Raw genomic sequence first — 16,976 nt, forward strand, 5'->3', positions numbered from 1 at the left:
AACAAGAGGCTGCACTGATGCAAGAAAGGGGCTACTTTCTTGCAAGTAAGGAAATGCAGGTGGCCCCTAGAATCTAGAAAAGGCAAGGAAACAGATTCTCCTCTAGTGAGCTTCTAGAAGCAACCAGCCCAGCCAGCACCTTGACTTTAGCCCAGGGAAACTGATTTCATACTCTGGTTTCCAAAACTGTAAGAGAATAAATGTGTGTTGTTTTGAGCCACCATGTTTATGGTAATTTGTTACAGCAGCCATAAGAAACTAATACACTCACAATTTTTTACCATTTCCTATTGCTCCCCCTTTCTTTGTATAAATAGATTGAAATTTTTATCTGGTATCATACTCCTTTTGCCTGAGGAACTTCTTGCAGTGCACATCCAAGTGGTAATAAATTCTCTCAGCTTCTGTTTCTCTGAAGATGTCTTTATTTCTCCTTCATATTTGAAATATCTTTACTGGGTAGAGAGAATTCTGTTTACTGGTTGTTTGGGTTTTTTCCTCCCCTTTCAGTACTTTAAATTTGTCACTCCATTATCTTCTGGACTGTATATTTCCTTTATTTTTTTAATAAAAAATTTTGTATTGAAGTATAGTTGGTTTACAATGTTGTGCTAATTTCTGCTATACAGCAGTGACAGTTAAACACATGTATACATTATTTTTTTACTATTCTTTTCCATTATACTTTATCCCAGGAAATTGGCTATAGTTCCCTGTGCAATACAGTAGGACTTTTGTTGTTTATCCATTTTAAATGTAATAGTTTGCATCTACTAACTCCAAACTCCCAGTCCATCCCTCTCCTTCCCCCCTCCCCCCTCCCCCTTGGCAACCACAATTCTGTTCTCTATGCCTGTGAGTCTGTTTCTGTTTTGTAGATAGGTTCATTTGTGCTATAGTTTAGATCCCACTTATAAGTGATATCATATGGTATTTTTCTCTTTCTGACTTAGTACGATAATCTCTAGTTGCATCCATGTTGCTGCAAATGGCATTATTTCATTCTTTTTTATGGATGAGTAGTATTCCATTGTATGTATTTACCACATCTTCTTTGTCCATTCATCTGTCAATGAACATTTAGGTTGTTTCCATGTCTAGGCTATTGTGAATAGTGCTGCTATGGACATAGGGGTGCATGTATCTTTTGGAATTATAGTTTTGTCTGGGTATATGCCAAGGAGTGGGATTGCTGGATCGTATGGTAACTCTATTTTCAGTCTTCTGAGGAAGCTTCATACTGTTTTCCATAGTGGCTGCACCAATTTACATTCCCACCAGCAGTGTAGGAGTGTTCCCTTTTCTCCAGACCCTCTCCAGCATTTATTATTTGTAGACTTTTTGATGATGGCCATTCTAACTGGTGTGAGGTGTTACTTCATTGTAGTTTTGATTTGCATCTCTCTAATAATTAGCGATGTTGAGCATCTTTTCATGTACCTGTTGGCCATCTGTATGTCTTCTTTGTTGAAATGTCTATTAGGGTGTTCTGCCCACTTTTTAAAAATCATTTATTGGATTTATTTATTTATTTTTAATAGATCTTTATTGGAGTATAATTGCTTCACAGTACCGTGTTAGTTTCTGTTGCACAACAAAGCAAATCAGCCATATGCATACACAAGTCCCCACATACACTCCCTCTTGAGCCTCCCTCCCATCCTCCCTATCCCACCCCTCTCATTCATCGCAAAGCACGGAGCTGATCTCCCTGTGTTATGCTGATACTTCCCACCAGCCAACTATTTTACATTCAGTAGTGTATATATGTCGTTGCTACTCTCACATTGCCCCAGCTTTGCCCTCCCACCCCATGTCATCAAGTCAATTCTCTATGTCTACCTCTTTAGTCCTGCCCTGCAACTATGTTCTTCAGATTCTTTTTTTTTTTTTTTTTTAGATTCCATATATATGTGTTAGCATACGGTATTTGTTTTTCTCTTTCTGACTTACTTCACTCTGTATGACAGACTCTAGGTCCATCCACCTCACTACAAATAACTCACCTTCATTTCTTTTTATGGCTAAGTAATATTCCATTGTATATATGTCACATCTTTTTTATCCATTCATCTGTTGATGGACACTTAGGTGGCTTCCATGTCCCGGCTATTGTAAATAGAGCTGCAGTGAACATTGTGATACATGACTCTTTTTGAATTACGGTTTTCTCAGGGTATATGCCCAGTAGTGGGATTGCTGGGTCGTATGGTAGTTCTATTTTTAGTTTTTTAAGGAAGCTCCATACTGTTCTCCATAGTGGCTGTATCAATTTACATGCCCACCAACAGAGCAAGAGGGTTCCCTTTTCTCCACACCCTCTCCAGCATTTATTGTTTGTAGATTTTTTGATGATGGCCATTCTGACTGGTGTGAGGTGATACCTCATTGTAGATTTGATTTGCATTTCTCTAATGATTAGTGATGTTGAGCATCGTTTCATGTGTTTGTTGATAATCTGTATATCTTCTTTGGAGAAGTGTCTATTTAGGTCTTCTGCCCATTTTTGGATTGGGTTGTTTGTTTTTGATATTGAGCTGCATGAGCTGCTTGTAAATTTTGGAGATTAATTCTTTGTCAGTTGCTTCATTTGCAAATATTTTCTCCCATTCTGAGGGTTGTCTTTTCATCTTGATTATTGTTTCCTTTCCTGTGCAAAAGCTTTTAAGTTTCATTAGGTCCCATTTGTTTATTTTTGCTTTTTTTCCATTTCCCTAGGAGGTGAGTCAAAAAAGATCTTGCTGTGATTTATGTCATAGAGTGTTCTTCCTGTGTTTTTCTCTAAGAGTTTTATACTGTCTGGCCTTCCATTTAGGTCTTTAATCCATTTTGAATTTATTTTTGTGTATGGTGTTAGGGAGTGTTCTAATTTCATTCTTTTACAGGTAGCTGTCCAGTTTTCCCAGCACAACTTATCCAAGAGGCTGTCTTTTCTCCATTGTATATTCTTGCCTCCTTTATCAAAAATAAGGTGACCATATGTGTGTGGGTTTATCTCTGGGCTTTCTGTCCTGTTCCATTGATCTATATTTCTGTTTTTGTGCCAATACCATACTGTCTTAATTACTGTAGGTTTGTAGTATAATCTGAAGTCAGGGAGCCTGATTCCTCCAGCTCTGTTTTTCCTTTTCAAGATTGCTTTGGCTATTCGGGGTCTTTTGTGTTTCCATACATATTGTGAAATTTTTTGTTCTAGTTCTGTGAAAAATGCCAGTGGTAATTTGATAGGGATTGCATTGAATCTGTAGATTGCTTTGGGGTGTATAGTCATTTTCACAGTGTTGATTCTTCCAATCCAAGAACATGGTGTATCTCTCCATCTCTTTGTATCATATTTAATTTCTTTTATCAGTATCTTATAGTTTTCTGCATACACGTCTTTTGTCTCCTTAGGTAGGTTTATCTAGGTATTTTATTCTTTTTGTTGCAGTGGTAAATAGGAGTGTTTCCTTAATTTCTCTTTCAGATTTTTCACCATTAGTATATAGGAATGCAAGGGATTTCTGTGCATTGATTTTGTATCCTGCTACTTTACCAAATTCATTGATTAGCTCTACTAGTTTTCTGGTAGCATCTTTAGGTTTCTCTATTTATAGTGTCTTGTCATTTGCAAACAGTGACAGTTTTACTTCTTCTTTTCTGATGTGGATTCCTTTTATATCTTTTTCTCCTCTGATTGCTGTGGCTAAAATTTCCAAAACTATGTTGAATAATAGTGGTGAGAGTGGACAATCTTGTCTTGTTCCTCATCTTAGAGGAAATGGTTTCAGTCTTTCACCCTTGAGAATGATGTTGGCTGTGGGTTTGTCATATATGGCCTTTATTATGTTGACATAAGTTCACTCTATGCCTCTTTTCTGGAGGGTTTTTATCATAAATGGGTGTTGAAGTTTGTCGAAAGCTTTTCCTGCATCTGTTGAGATGATCATATGTTTTTTCTCCTTCAGTTTGTTAATATGGTGTATCACATTGATTGATTTGCATATATTGAAGAATCCTTGCATTCCTGGGATAAACCCCACTTGATCATGGTGTATGATCCTTTTAATGTGTTGTTGGATTCTGTTTGCTAGTATTTTGTTGAGGATATTTGCATCTATGTTCATCAGTGATATTGGCCTGCAGTTTTCTTTCTTTGTGACATCTTTGTCTGGTTTTGGTATCAGAGTGATGGTGACCTCGTAGAATGCGTTTGAGAGTGTTCCTACCTCTGCTATATTTTGGAAGAGTTTGAGAAGGATGAGTGTTAGCTCTTCTCTAAATGTTTGATAGAATTTTCCTGTGAAGCCATCTGGTCTTGGCCTTTTGTTTGTTGGAAGATTTTTAATCACAGTTTCAATTTCAGTGCTTGTGATTGGTCTGTTTGTATTTTCTATTTCTTCCTGGTTCAGTCTCGGAAGGTTGTGCTTTTCTAAGAATTTGTCCATTTCTTCCAGGTTGTCCATTTTATTGGTATATAGTTGCTTTTAGTAATGTCTCATGATCCTTTTTATTTCTGCAGTGTCAGTTGTTACTTCTTTTTCTTTTCTAATTCTATTGATTTGAGTATTGTCCCTTTTTTTCTTTATGAGTCTGGCTAATGGTTTATCAATTTTGTTTATCTTCCTCAAAGAACCAGCTTTTACTTTTATTGATCTTTGCTATTGTTTCCTTTATTTGTTTTTCATTTATTTCTGCTCTGATCGTTATGATTTCTTTCCTTCTTCTAACTTTAGGGTTTTTTTGTTCTTCTTTCTCTAATTGCTCTAGGTGTAAGGTTAGGTTTTTTATTTCAGATGTTTCTTGTTTCCTGAGGTAGATTTGTATTGCTATAAACTTCCCTCTTAGAACTGCTTTTGGTGCATCCCATAGGTTTTGGGTCATCATGTTTTCATTGTCATTTGTTTCTAGCTGTTTTTTGATTTCCTCTTTGATTTCTTCAACTATCTCTTGGTTATATAGTAGTGTATTGTTTAGTTTCCATGTGTTTGTATTTTTTACAGATTTTTTTCCTGTAATTGCTATCTAGTCTCATAGCGTTGTGGTAGGAAAAGATACCTGATACCATTTCAGTTTTCTTAAATATACCAAGGCTTGCTTTGTGACCCAAGATATGATCTATCCTGGAGAATGTTCCATGAGCACTTGAGAAAAATGTGTAATCTGCTGTTTTTTGGATGGAATGTCCTATAAATATCAATTAAGTGCATCTTTTTTAATGTATCATTTAAAGCCTCTGTTTCCTTATTTATTTTCCTTTTGAATGATCTGTCCATTGGTGACAGTGGGGTGTTAAAGTCTCCTACTATGATTGTGTTACTGTCGATTTCCCCTTTCATGGCTGTTAGCATTTGCCTAATGTATTGAGGTGCTCCTATGTTGGGTGCATAAATTTTTACAATTGTTATATCTTCTTGGATTGATCCATTGATCATTATGTAGTGTCGTTCTTTTTCTCTTGTAATAGTCTTTATTTTAAAGTCTATTTTGTCTGATATGTGAATTGCTACTCCAGCTTTCTTTTGATTTCCATTTGCATGGAATATCTTTTTCCATCCCCTCACTTTCAGTGTGTATGTGTCCCTAGGTTTGAAGTGGTTTTCTTGTAGACAGCATATATATGGGTCTCATTTTTGTATCCATTCAGCCAGTCTGTGTCTTTTGGTTGGAGCATTTAGTCCATTTACCTTTAAGGTAGTTATCAATATGTATGTTCCTATTACCATTTTGTTAATTGTTTGGGGTTTGTTATTGTAGGTCTTTTCCTTCTCTTCTGTTTCCTGCCTAGAGAAGTTCCTTTAGCATTTGTTGTAAAGCTGCTTTGGTGGTGCTGATTTCTCTTAGTTTTTGCTTGTCTGTAAAGGTTTTAATTTCTCTGTCTATTCTGAATGAGATCCTTGCTGTGTAGAGTAATATTGATTTTAGCTTTTTCCCTTTCATCACTTTAAAATTTTCCTGCCACTCCCTTCTGGCTTGCAGAGTTTCTGCTGAAAGATCAGCTGGTAACCTTATGGGGATTCCCTTGTATGTTATTTGTTGTTTTTCCCTTCCTGATTTTACTATTTTTTTGTGTGTTTAATTTTTGATAGTTTGATTAATATTTGTCTTGGCACGTTTCTCTTTGAATTTATCCTGTATGGGACTCTCTGCACTTCCTGGACTTGATTGACTATTTCCTTACCCATATTAGGGAAGTTTTCAATTACAATCTCTTCAAATATTTTCTCAGTCCCTTTCTTTTTCTCTTCTTCTGGGACCCCTATTATTTGAATGTTGGTGCATGTAATATTGTCCCAGACATCTCTGAGACTGTCCTCAATTCTTTTCATTCTTTTTTCTTTATTCTCCTCTGTGGTAATTATTTCCGCTATTTTATCTTCCAGGTCAGTTAAACATTCTTTGGCTCAGTTATTCTGCTATTGATTCCTTCTAGAGAATTTTAAATTTCATTTATTGTGTTGTTCATCATTGTTTGTTTGCTCTTTAGTTCTTCTAGGTCCTAAAAGTTTTTTTTTTTTTACATTCCCTTTCTGATATTTCATTGTTAGTGTAAAGAAATGTGGGGAGGGGAGGGATAGTTTGGGAGTGTGGGATTGACATTTACACACTGCTATATTTAAAATAGACAACCAACAAGGATCTGCTGTTTAAAAAAATGCAAACAATTTCTGAATGTTAATCTTGTATCCTGCTACTTTGCTGAATTCATTTATTAGATCTAGTAGTTTTTGATGAAGTTCTTAGGGTTTTCTATATCTAGTATCATGTCGTCTGCATATAGTGTCAGTTTTACCTCTTCCTCTCCAATCTGAATACGTTTTATTTACTTTTTTCTTTTCTGATTGCTGTGGCTAGGACTTCCAATACTATGTTGAATAGAAGTGGTGAGAGTGGGCATCCTTGTCTTGTTCCAGATTTTAGCAGGAAGGGTTTCAGCTTTTCACCATTGAGTATTATATTGGCTGTGGGTTTGTCAGAAATGGCTTTTATTATGTTGAAATATGTTCTCTCTGTACCTACTTTGGTAACAGTTTTTATCATGACTGGATGTTGAATTTTGTCAAATGCTTTTCTGCATTTATTGAGATGGTCATGTGGTTTTTGAATTTTCTTTTGTTTATGTGGTGTATTACATTGATTGATTTGCATATGTTGAACCACCCTTTTGAACTTGGGATGAATCCCACTTCATTGTGGTGTATGACCTTTTTTGTGTGTTGTTGGATTTGGTTTGCTAATATTTTGTTGAGGATTTTTGCATCTATATTCATCAAAGATATTGATCTGTAATTTTCTTTTTTGGTGGTATCATTGTCTGGTCTTGGTATCAGGGTGATGGTGGCTTAATAGAATGTCTTTGGGAGTGTACCCTGCTGTTGAATCTTTTGGAAGAGTGAGAAGGATCACTATAAGTTCTACTTTGTATGTTAGGTAGAATTTGCCTGTGAAGCCATCTGGGCCTGGACTTTTGTTCATAGGAGGTTGTTTTGTTTTGTTTTTTGTTTGTTTGTTTTTACAGATTCTATTTCATTTCTAGTGATCAGTCTGTTCAAATTAACTATTTCTTCTTGATTTAATTTTGGTGGGCTGTATATTTCTAGAAAGTTGTCCATTTCTTCTTGGTTGTCAAATATGTTGTCATATAATTGTTCATAGTATTCTCTTGTGGTTTTTTTTTTTTAATTAAAAAAATTGTTTTTTGGCCACACCATGCATCTTGCAGGATCTTAATTCCCCAACCAGGGATCAAACTTGGGCCCAGAGCAGTGAAAATGTGAAGTCCTAATCACTGGACTGCCAGGGAATTCCCTCTCTTATGTTTGTTTGTTTTTTTTTTCTTTCTTGTATTTCTGCAGTATCAGTTGAGATTTCTCCTTTTTTATTTCTTATTTTATTTGGGTTCACTCTCTTTTCTTCTGGTGAGCCTGACCAGAGGTTTGTCAATTTTGTTTACCCTTTCAAAGAACCAGCTCTTGACTTTATTGATTTTTTTTCTATTTTTTTAATCTCTATTTTATTTATTTCCTTCTGCATCTTTATTATTTCCTTCCTTTTGCTGACTTTAGGTTTCGTTTGTTCTTCTTTTTCTGATTCTTTTAGGTGGTATGTTAGGTTGTTTATTTGAGATTTTTCTTATTTTTTAAGGAAGGCCTGTGTCACTATGAACTTCCCTCTAAGAACTGCTTTTGCCGCATCCCATAAATTTTGTATGATTGTCTTTTCATTGTCGTTTGTCTCAACGTACTTTTAAATTTCCTTTTTGATTTCCTTGTTGACCCATTGGTTTTTTAGTAGCATGGTGTTTGGTCTCCATGAAATTATTTTTTTCTCATTTCTTTTCCTGTGGTTGATTTCTAGTTTCATGCCGTTGTGGTCAGAGAAGATGCTTGAAATAATTTCTATACTCTTTAATTTGCTGAGATTAGTTTTGTGCCCTAGTATGTGGTCAATCCTAGAGACTGTCCCATGTGCACTTGCAAAATATGTGGGGTTTTCTTTGATGTGATATCCTGAAAATATCAATTAAATCTGTTCTGTTGTATCATCTAGGATCTCTGTTGCCTTATTGATTTTCTGTCTAGGAGATCTGTCCACTGATGTGAGTGGGGTGTTAAAGTCTCTTATTTCATTCCCATCAGTTTCTCCCTTTATGTCTGTTAGTATTTGGGTGCTCCTATATTGGGTGCATATATGTTGACGAGTGTAAAATCCTCTTCTTGTATTGATCCTTTTACCATTATATAGTGTCCTTCTTTATCTTTCTCTGTGGCCTTTGTTTTAAAATCTATTTTGTCTGATATGAGTATTGCAACTCTCGCTTTCTTGTCATTTCCATTTCCATCCCTTCACTTTGAATCTATGTGTGTCCTTTGCCGTAAGGTGGGTCTCTTGTAGGCAGCATATTGTAGGCTCTTTTTTTTTAATCCAGTCTGCCACTCTACGTCTTCTGATTGGAGGGTTCAGTCCATTGACATTTAAGGTAATTATTGATATGTATGTATTTATTGCCATTTCAAGTCTTGTTTTCCAGTTGACTCTATGTTTCTTTTTTGTTCCTTTTTCTTTTTGTGGTTTGATGATTGCCTTTTATTTTATACTTGTGTTCTCTTCTTTTTGTTTTTTGTGAATCTATTGTATGTTTTTGATTTGTGGTTGCCCTGTTTTTCAAGTATTTTAACCCCTTCCTATATCTTCTTGCTTTAGACTTATAGTCTTATAGGTTCAAACACATTCTTGAAAAAAAAAAAACAACTGCATTTTCTTACTCTCCTTCCCCACATTTTATGATTTTGATGTTCTTTTTTACATTTTCATGTTTATCCTTTTGCTGTTCTTTTGTTTATCATCGCTTTCACAAATAGGTTTTCGTTTTTGTTTTTTTCTTTTTGATCTGTATACTGGCTACTTTAAGTGATTTACTTTCCAATTTTGATTTCCTTCTTTTTATATCTTCCTGCTTCTTTTCTATCTAAAGAAGACCTTTCAATATTTCTTTTAGGTTAGGTTTAGTATTGCTGTATTCTTTTAGTTTTTGCTTGTCTGAAAAATTCTTTAATTTTTCTCCTATTCTAAATGATATTCTTGCTGGTTAGAATATTCTAGATTGCAGATTTTTCTCTTTTAAGGCTTTAAAAATATTTTGCCACTCCCTTCTGGCCTGCAGTGTTTCTGTAGAGAAATCAGCTGATAGCCTTATGGGGTTTCCCTTGTAATTAACTCTTTGTTTTTCTTTTGCTGCCTTTAGAATCCTCTCTTTATCTTTAACTTTTGCCATTTTTATTATCATATGTCTTGGTGTAGGTCTGTTTGGGTTCATCTTGTTTGGGACCCTCTGTGCTTCCTGTACCTGGATATCTGTTTCCTTCTTTAGGTTTGGGAAGTTTTCAGCCATAATTTTTTCATATACATTTTCAATCCCCTTTTCTCTGTCTTCTCCTTCTTCCCTATTATGTGTAGATTGGCACGCTTTATGTTATCTTATATTGCTTTCGTTTTTTTTTTCATTTGGCTTTCTGTCTGCTGTTTTGATTGGGTAATTTCCATTATTCTGTCTTCCAGATCATTTATTCTTTCTTCTGCATTCTGCATTCTGCTATTCATTGCCTTCAGCTCAGCTTTCATCTTAGCAAATGAATTTTCTAATTTTTCCTGGCTTCTCCTTATAGTTTCTAGTTCCTTTTTTACAGTAATCTGCATTTCTCTGATAGCCTTTCTTAATTCCTTCAGTATTTTCATTTTCACCTCCTTTTTTTAACATCCTTATTGGAGTATAATTGCTTTACAATATTGTGTTAGTTCACCTCTTTTTTGAATTTGGTGTCTGTTAGACTGAAGAGGTCTGTTTCATTGCTTGTTCCTTCAGGGGAATTCTCTTGGTCTTTTAACTGGGGGTGGTTCATTTGCTTCTTCATTTTGCTTATATTTCTCTTACTCTGTGAGTTTAGGAGAAACAGTTATCTACTGTAGTCTTGGAGGGCTATTTTATGCAGGAGCATCCCTATGTGGCATGTGTGGGTTTAATATTTTTTTGGTGTGAGGGCTGCTTTTGGTTTGGATGCTTGCTGTCTGTTTCCTCAGCGTGTACTGGCCGTTATCCCCTTGCCAGGGGGTGTGCAGGTGTGTGGCCCACGCGGGCTCCCAGGAAGGCAGGGGCAGTGTTTGGTGCCCAGTCAAGGGACCCTCAGTGGCAGCAACGGTCCATGCCCGACTCTGAAGTCCAAGGTGGCAACGGTGGCTCGCACCTGCCCTCAGAGTTCCAGTAGGCGGTGCCCTACATGGAGAAAGAAGCTCCTATGGTGGCCCTGCCCCTCTCTTTCACGCCACCCAGCAGTGGCGCCTTGCCTCTCTGGCGGGCCCAGGCTTCTTCCCATACTCCCTCAGTTGTGGTGAGCACACCCTGGCCCCCACAGGCTGCCTTGACACAGCCAATCCCAGTCCTCTCCCTGGTCTGACCTCTGAAGCCCAAGCCTCAGCCCTCAGTCCCTGCCGCCAGTGAGGGGACTTAGCAGTGCGCAGAAACATTTCCTTTTTCACAGCTCCCTCCTGGGGGCACAGGTCCTGCCCCAATTCCTTTCTCTCTCTCTCTCTCTCTCTTTTTTTCTTTTGTCCTACTCACTGATGTGGAGATTTTCTTGCTCTTTTGGAAGCCTGAGGTCTTTTGCCAGCGTTCAGTAGGTATTCTGTGAGAATCGTTCCACATGTAGATGTATTTTTGATGTATTTGCAGGAGAAGGTGAGCTTCCTGTCCTACTCCCCCACCATCTAGATCCGATCCTGTATTGTAAGTTTTCTGATGAGAAGTTTGCAGCCACTCTTAAATTTATTCCTCTGTACATATGTTTTTTTTTTGGGGGGGGGCAGCTGCTTTGATGATTTTTTTCTGGGGTTTCCGCAATTTGACTGTGATGTACCTAGATGTGTTTCTCTTTGTATTCATCTTGCTGAAGATGCTCTAAGCTTCTTGAATCTCTGGTGTTTTTGTCTTGCATTGATATTGGGAAAGTCTTAGCAATTATCTCTTCAGATAGCTTTTCTCCCCTGTTCTTTCTCTGTCCTTCTCTGCCTCTCTCCCCTTCTCCCTCTGCTTCTCCTCTCTCCCCCTCTTCTTTTTTCCCTTTATCCCTTTCCTACTTCTGGGACTCCAGTTGTCTATACTTTAGACAGTTTGATATCATCCCATGCTCTCAGTTGCTCTTTTCTCTCTCTCTCCCTCTTTCACTCCTTCTTCTCTTTTTATTTCCCTTTGGATAATTTTTATTAACCTAATGTTCAGTTTCACTTATTCTTTTCTATGTCCAGTCAACTTATTCATTTCTGGTAATTAAAATTTTTTTTAAATTTTTAGCAGTTCTGTTTGTGCCTTTTTTAATAGTTGCCAACTTTTTGCTGAAATTGCCTATCTGTTCAACATGTCCACCTTTTCAACTAAATCTTTTAAGATGTTAAACTTGGTTATTTTAAAGTCTTTGCTTGATAGTTCTAACGTCTGGATGGGTCCCCTTGGTCTGGTTCTGTTAACTACTTTTCTCTTTATAATGAGGCATTTCTTTTTCTTATTTCTGTGTCTATTAATTTTTTTATTGAATGCGTGACTTTGTGTGTACCAGGATAGTAGGGACTGAGGTAAATAGCGTTTATGCCTAGAAAAGGGCATGCGTTTCATTCTATCAGGTCGTTAGTGTGGAGTGTTGAGTCAACCCAGTTGGGAGTTGTGCCGTGGGCTGCTGCTGCCTTGTGCTAGCACGAGGCCTGGAGTGCTGGAAGGTTCTCAGAATTCCTGCTTCAGATTTAGCTTTTAGGAGGCCTTGCTGCCTCTTTCTCCTGTGCCTGCAGGAATGGGGTGGGGTGGGTGGCATGGAACCTTTCTCTCCACTCTCACCTCTTAGTCTGCCTCCAGTGATAGGCTGCTGCTGTTACTTGATATAGGCTCGTGGAAGGGGTCGAGGGATTTATCAGGCTTTTCCTGAGGTTTTCCAGTTCTCCTGTTGCAACCTCAGTCTTCAGTGGGCCTTGTGTGCCTGAGCCTCATGGGTGGGGCTTTCTCAGAGGTTCCTGTGTCAGTGGAGGTCTTGATGGGATATCTTGACTCTTTTCCACCTCTGTGCACCGAGCATGTTGGGATTAATATGAACATTGTTGGGAAATGAACATTGTTGGGAAAGGATACTCCAGAAGTTATTGGTGTTTGTTAAAACTCCAGCACTCAACAGAGTGATCTTAAAAGATTGTAGCTCTGACCCCATCACCTGCTGAAAAGCCCTCTCATGCCCTCTGGGGCCCTTAGGTCAAAGGCTTTGAGCTCTTTAGTCTCCAGCCTCTCACCCTGACCTTCCTTTGGTTATTTATGTAAGTCTTATCTGTCTCCCTAGTCCCAGACCATCAGTTTTGAGAGCAGATGCCTTGTTTTCTGAGTATTGCTAGAGAGGAAATGGTGCCTGGCACGTGGTAGGGACTCAGCAACTGTCTTACTGTCTTGAACAGATGAGGAGTGAGGGTAAACCTGGAAAGCCCCCGTTTTCCAGCAGGTAGACTCCTGCCCGGCCTCCAGGTTCATGCACAGATGTCACAGGGAAGCCTTTCTGGGGACCTCCCCACTCCAGTGCTTCCAGCCGTGTGCTCGTCGGTCCCACAGGACTGATATTCCTGCTTGTGCTTCCGCTCGTTCCTGCTGGTTCCCCAGGGCAGTGACGTGTGCCAGCCAGGCCTGCCCCACCCAGCGCCCGGCAGGCACCTGGCGGGCCTGCAGGGGCCCTTTGCTGCCCTAGCTTTGGGCTGATTCTGCAGTGCATGCTGAGTTAAACTTTTCAAAGCCTCTTTTTCTGTTTTAGGGAAAGTGAATCATCGCATTCGCCCCGTGGAAGTAAGAGGACTTGGGCTGGAAGCATGTGGTGCATCCTTCGAGGCTGGAGGCGAGGGAGCCTGGGTCCATGGGGAGCCCTGGGGCAGCACTGGCCCCGGGGCATCCGTGCTCTGGCCAGTGAGCGCCCCCGGATTAGGGGTGAGTACAGCCACGTGGTGGTGGGTGCGGGCTCCGCTGGCTGCGTGCTGGCCGGCCGGCTCACAGAGGATCCCGACAAGCGAGTGCTGCTGCTGGAGGCCGGGCCCAAGGATGTGTTTGCGGGGAGCAAGCGGCTCCTGTGGAAGATCCACATGCCCGCAGCCCTCGTGGCCAACCTGTGCGATGACAGGTACAACTGGTGCTACCACACGGAGCCGCAGCCGGGCCTGGACGGCCGCGTGCTGTACTGGCCACGTGGCCGGGTCTGGGGCGGCTCGTCGTCGCTCAATGCCATGGTCTACATCCGTGGGCACGCCGAGGACTACGAGCGCTGGCAGCGGGAGGGCGCGGCGGGCTGGGACTACGCGCACTGCCTGCCCTACTTCCGCAAGGCGCAGGCGCACGAGCTGGGTGCCGGGAGGTACCGCGGCGGCGACGGCCCCCTGCGGGTGTCCCGGGGCAAGAGCGGCCACCCGCTGCACCGCGCGTTCCTGGAGGCGGCGCAGGAGGCCGGCTACCCCCTCACCGAGGACATGAACGGCTTCCAGCAAGAGGGCTTCGGCTGGATGGATATGACCATCCACGAAGGTAGCGCGAGGCCTCCGATTCCCCATCTCCCAGGTTCCTTCTCTAAAAACGAAACGCTGCTCTATCACAGTCCCGACCCTCCTGCCCCCACCTGTCATGGTCAGTAAGTGTGGACAGACTGGGACTGGTTTGAGGTGGAGGGGATATGACAGATTACACTGGCGACAGGCCACAGAATACCATTCAAAGCCAATGAGAAGTGACTCGGAGATGGTGACCCCTTGGGCATCCTCTGGTCCCTGTTGGTGTGGAATGAAGAGGCAGCTCTCCGGCCACACAGCCCCAAGTTTTAAAGCCTTACAGATGGGCATACTGAGGCACAGAGCAGTGACGGGTCTTGCAGCAGGGCAGAGGCAAGGCCCGGGTGGACCCAGGGCTCTCATTATCGGCCACTCCTGGTCTCTGTCGTCCTGTCAAGGGTGAGGGATGTTTTCCCACCTGCATCCAGGGGCCCCAGGTAGATGTGGATGTCAGTTGGACAGGGTATTTTGGTCTCAGCCTTCCTTTGAAGGCAGAACTTGCACAGTCAGGGGAAGGGCGAATTCCCTCTTTCTGCAGTCCTTCCCTACCTCCCCCTCCACGATAGGTGCCTAGGGAACAGGCTGGGGCTGTGACTGATCTCCTTGCTCTGTCCTGCAGGCAAGCGCTGGAGCACGGCCTGTGCGTACCTGCACCCGGCACTGAGCCGCCCCACCCTCACGGCTGAGACCCAGACATTTGTGAGCAGGGTGCTGTTTGAAGGTACCCGTGCAGTGGGTGTGGAGTACATCAAGAACGGCCAGAGCCACAGGGTGAGTGAATGACCACCACATGGGCAGCTCACATGGCAGGGAGGGAGTGGGCAGTGACCCCGTGGTCATGCTCAGTCAGTGTGGGTGGGTAGGAGTCATGTCCTTGTCTCCATCAACATGATGATAAGGAGTGAGCGGCTGGTGGCAACAGCCTGAAAGACTGTCCCCAGGAGGTGGTGGCCTGGCAGAGGTGAGGAAGCCCCAGTCTAGCCACCTGCACAGGGCCCATGGTGCCCGGGCATGAGTGCCCCCGTGAACCTCTTTCTGCTGTTGCCTTCCACACTTGTCCAGAAATTGATAGGTTTATATCAGAGGCTTTAAAAACCGTACCTGTGATCACACTCCCTACTTCTGCACTGTGCTGTTTTCCACTTAGGGGCATGTGGGGATTGTTCTGCATCCCACGTGAAGATCTCGCTCACCATGTGCTTTATTTAAACTGCTTGTTTGAGTGCCTGCTTCCATTTATCTCATTTAAGCTCTACAGTCCTGTTTTTAAGACCATCGTTACTGTCAGGCTGTTGCAGAATACATCAGAGTGTGAACCACGCTTGATTTATGATCACACACACCCACAGCTGCACGTGTGGGCTACTGTCACCTAGTGGCGCCCTGAGCATCCTCTTCCTTGCTCTGGAGCCTGTGGGCAGGATCCCCACCCACCATGTGGGTGCGTCATGCCAAGGCCGTATTCTTGGGGTTCTGACTGGCTTTTCTGGGAAAGTGTGAGCTGCCTGGCCCCTCGCCTCTTCCAGGCTTTCGCCAGCAAGGAGGTGATCCTGAGTGGAGGTGCTATCAACTCTCCGCAGCTGCTCATGCTGTCGGGCGTGGGCAATGCAGATGACCTCAAGCAACTGGGCATCCCGGTGGTGTGCCACCTTCCTGGTGAGCTCCCTTCCCCACTGCGCCCCAGAGGTGTCCCTGTTAAATAAAAGTTATTATACTTTATTAGCATGGAGTGGGGAGGGGACAGGAGTCAGGGCTCCTCAGAACTGTCACATTGTTCCCGCGAGCCTGAGGTCCCCCAGGCCTCGCTGGACTCCTACCCCCAGCGAAACCCCAAGCTTTTGTGTCGTTTTCCTCCCTTCCCCAGACATCCCATCCCTCTCAGCAGCGAGGCACCTCTAGCAGGGAGCATCTGCCTGTACAGCCCACTGGGCCAGGCTCAGGCAGGTCAACAGGGCAGCCGTGTGGCAAGAGGGGTCCGGGCCCTTGTGTTTTCCATCCTCAGGACACACCAGCTACCCTGACATGCTGTTCATGTTCAGGTGGTTCTCCCAGGCCTAATATTTATTTCATAGACTGTTTCTGATGCCCTTTGGAGCCTGTCTCTGTCCCTCTTGCCCTCTCTTATAACTCAAGCTCCCAGAGCTTGAAGCTTTATCATAAGAGGTCTTTGAAAGTGCTGGTCCATGACAGTGACCCGCCCAGTGTCCCGTTGAACTTGGATGAGCTCATGCTGGGTCTGCACAGCATGACAGGCCTGCTTCCCTCCTTCCCCAGGCCAGGGGTGAGGGTGCAGGGTCAGCCATTCTGGGACAGCTCACTGAGTGGTGCCGGCTGGAGGCGTGGGCACTGCCCCGGTGGAGGGTGCTGGCTTAGCAGGAAGGCACCTGGATGGTTACAGGTGCTGCCCTGGGAGCGAGTGTCAAGGGCAGGCAGCTTTGGCAGCATCTGAGAGGGCCAGACATGGCTGGGAGTGAGGGAGTGGTGTCCCTGGGAATGAGCAGGAGCTGGCCTGGCAGATAAGTGGGTGGAGGAAAAGTTTTCAAAACCAGGGGATGTTGAGAGGCCAGCTAAGCCCCTTTGGGAGACATTTTCCTAACCACCCCCTCTGGTTTCAGGAGTTGGCCAGAACCTCCAAGACCACCTGGAGATATACATCCAGCAGGCGTGCACCTCCCCCATCACCCTCCACTCAGCACAAAAGCCCCTGAGGAAGGTCCGGATTGGCCTGGAGTGGCTCTGGAAGTTCACAGGTGGGTGTGCTCATCCATGATTTTGGGAGAGATGTTCTGTGGGCAGCACAGCCTCCCTCCTGAGGTGCTTAGCCCAGGCTGTGGCTCCAGATTGCTGGTTCAAAGCTGAGCTATGCCATTTATTTCAGCTCTCTGAGCCTC

The 16,976-nt window shown here is 42.6% G+C and overlaps 1 protein-coding gene across 4 annotated transcripts in view; it reads left to right on the forward strand.

The window, feature by feature from the left end:
- Positions 1-16,976, forward strand: part of CHDH (choline dehydrogenase) — a 77,189-nt gene that overhangs the window by 42,053 nt on the left and 18,160 nt on the right. For all 4 annotated transcript variants that reach the window (XM_060161578.1, XM_060161580.1, XM_060161581.1 and 1 more), the window contains 4 exons: positions 13,308-14,065; positions 14,705-14,856; positions 15,612-15,741; positions 16,701-16,835. In XM_060161578.1, the coding sequence (XP_060017561.1) occupies positions 13,363-14,065; positions 14,705-14,856; positions 15,612-15,741; positions 16,701-16,835 (1,120 nt within the window). In that variant the 5' untranslated portion in view covers positions 13,308-13,362. The remainder of the gene's footprint in view (positions 1-13,307; positions 14,066-14,704; positions 14,857-15,611; positions 15,742-16,700; positions 16,836-16,976) is intronic.

This window comes from Lagenorhynchus albirostris, chromosome 10, assembly GCF_949774975.1.
Source record: "Lagenorhynchus albirostris chromosome 10, mLagAlb1.1, whole genome shotgun sequence".
Lineage (NCBI taxonomy): Eukaryota > Metazoa > Chordata > Mammalia > Artiodactyla > Delphinidae > Lagenorhynchus > Lagenorhynchus albirostris.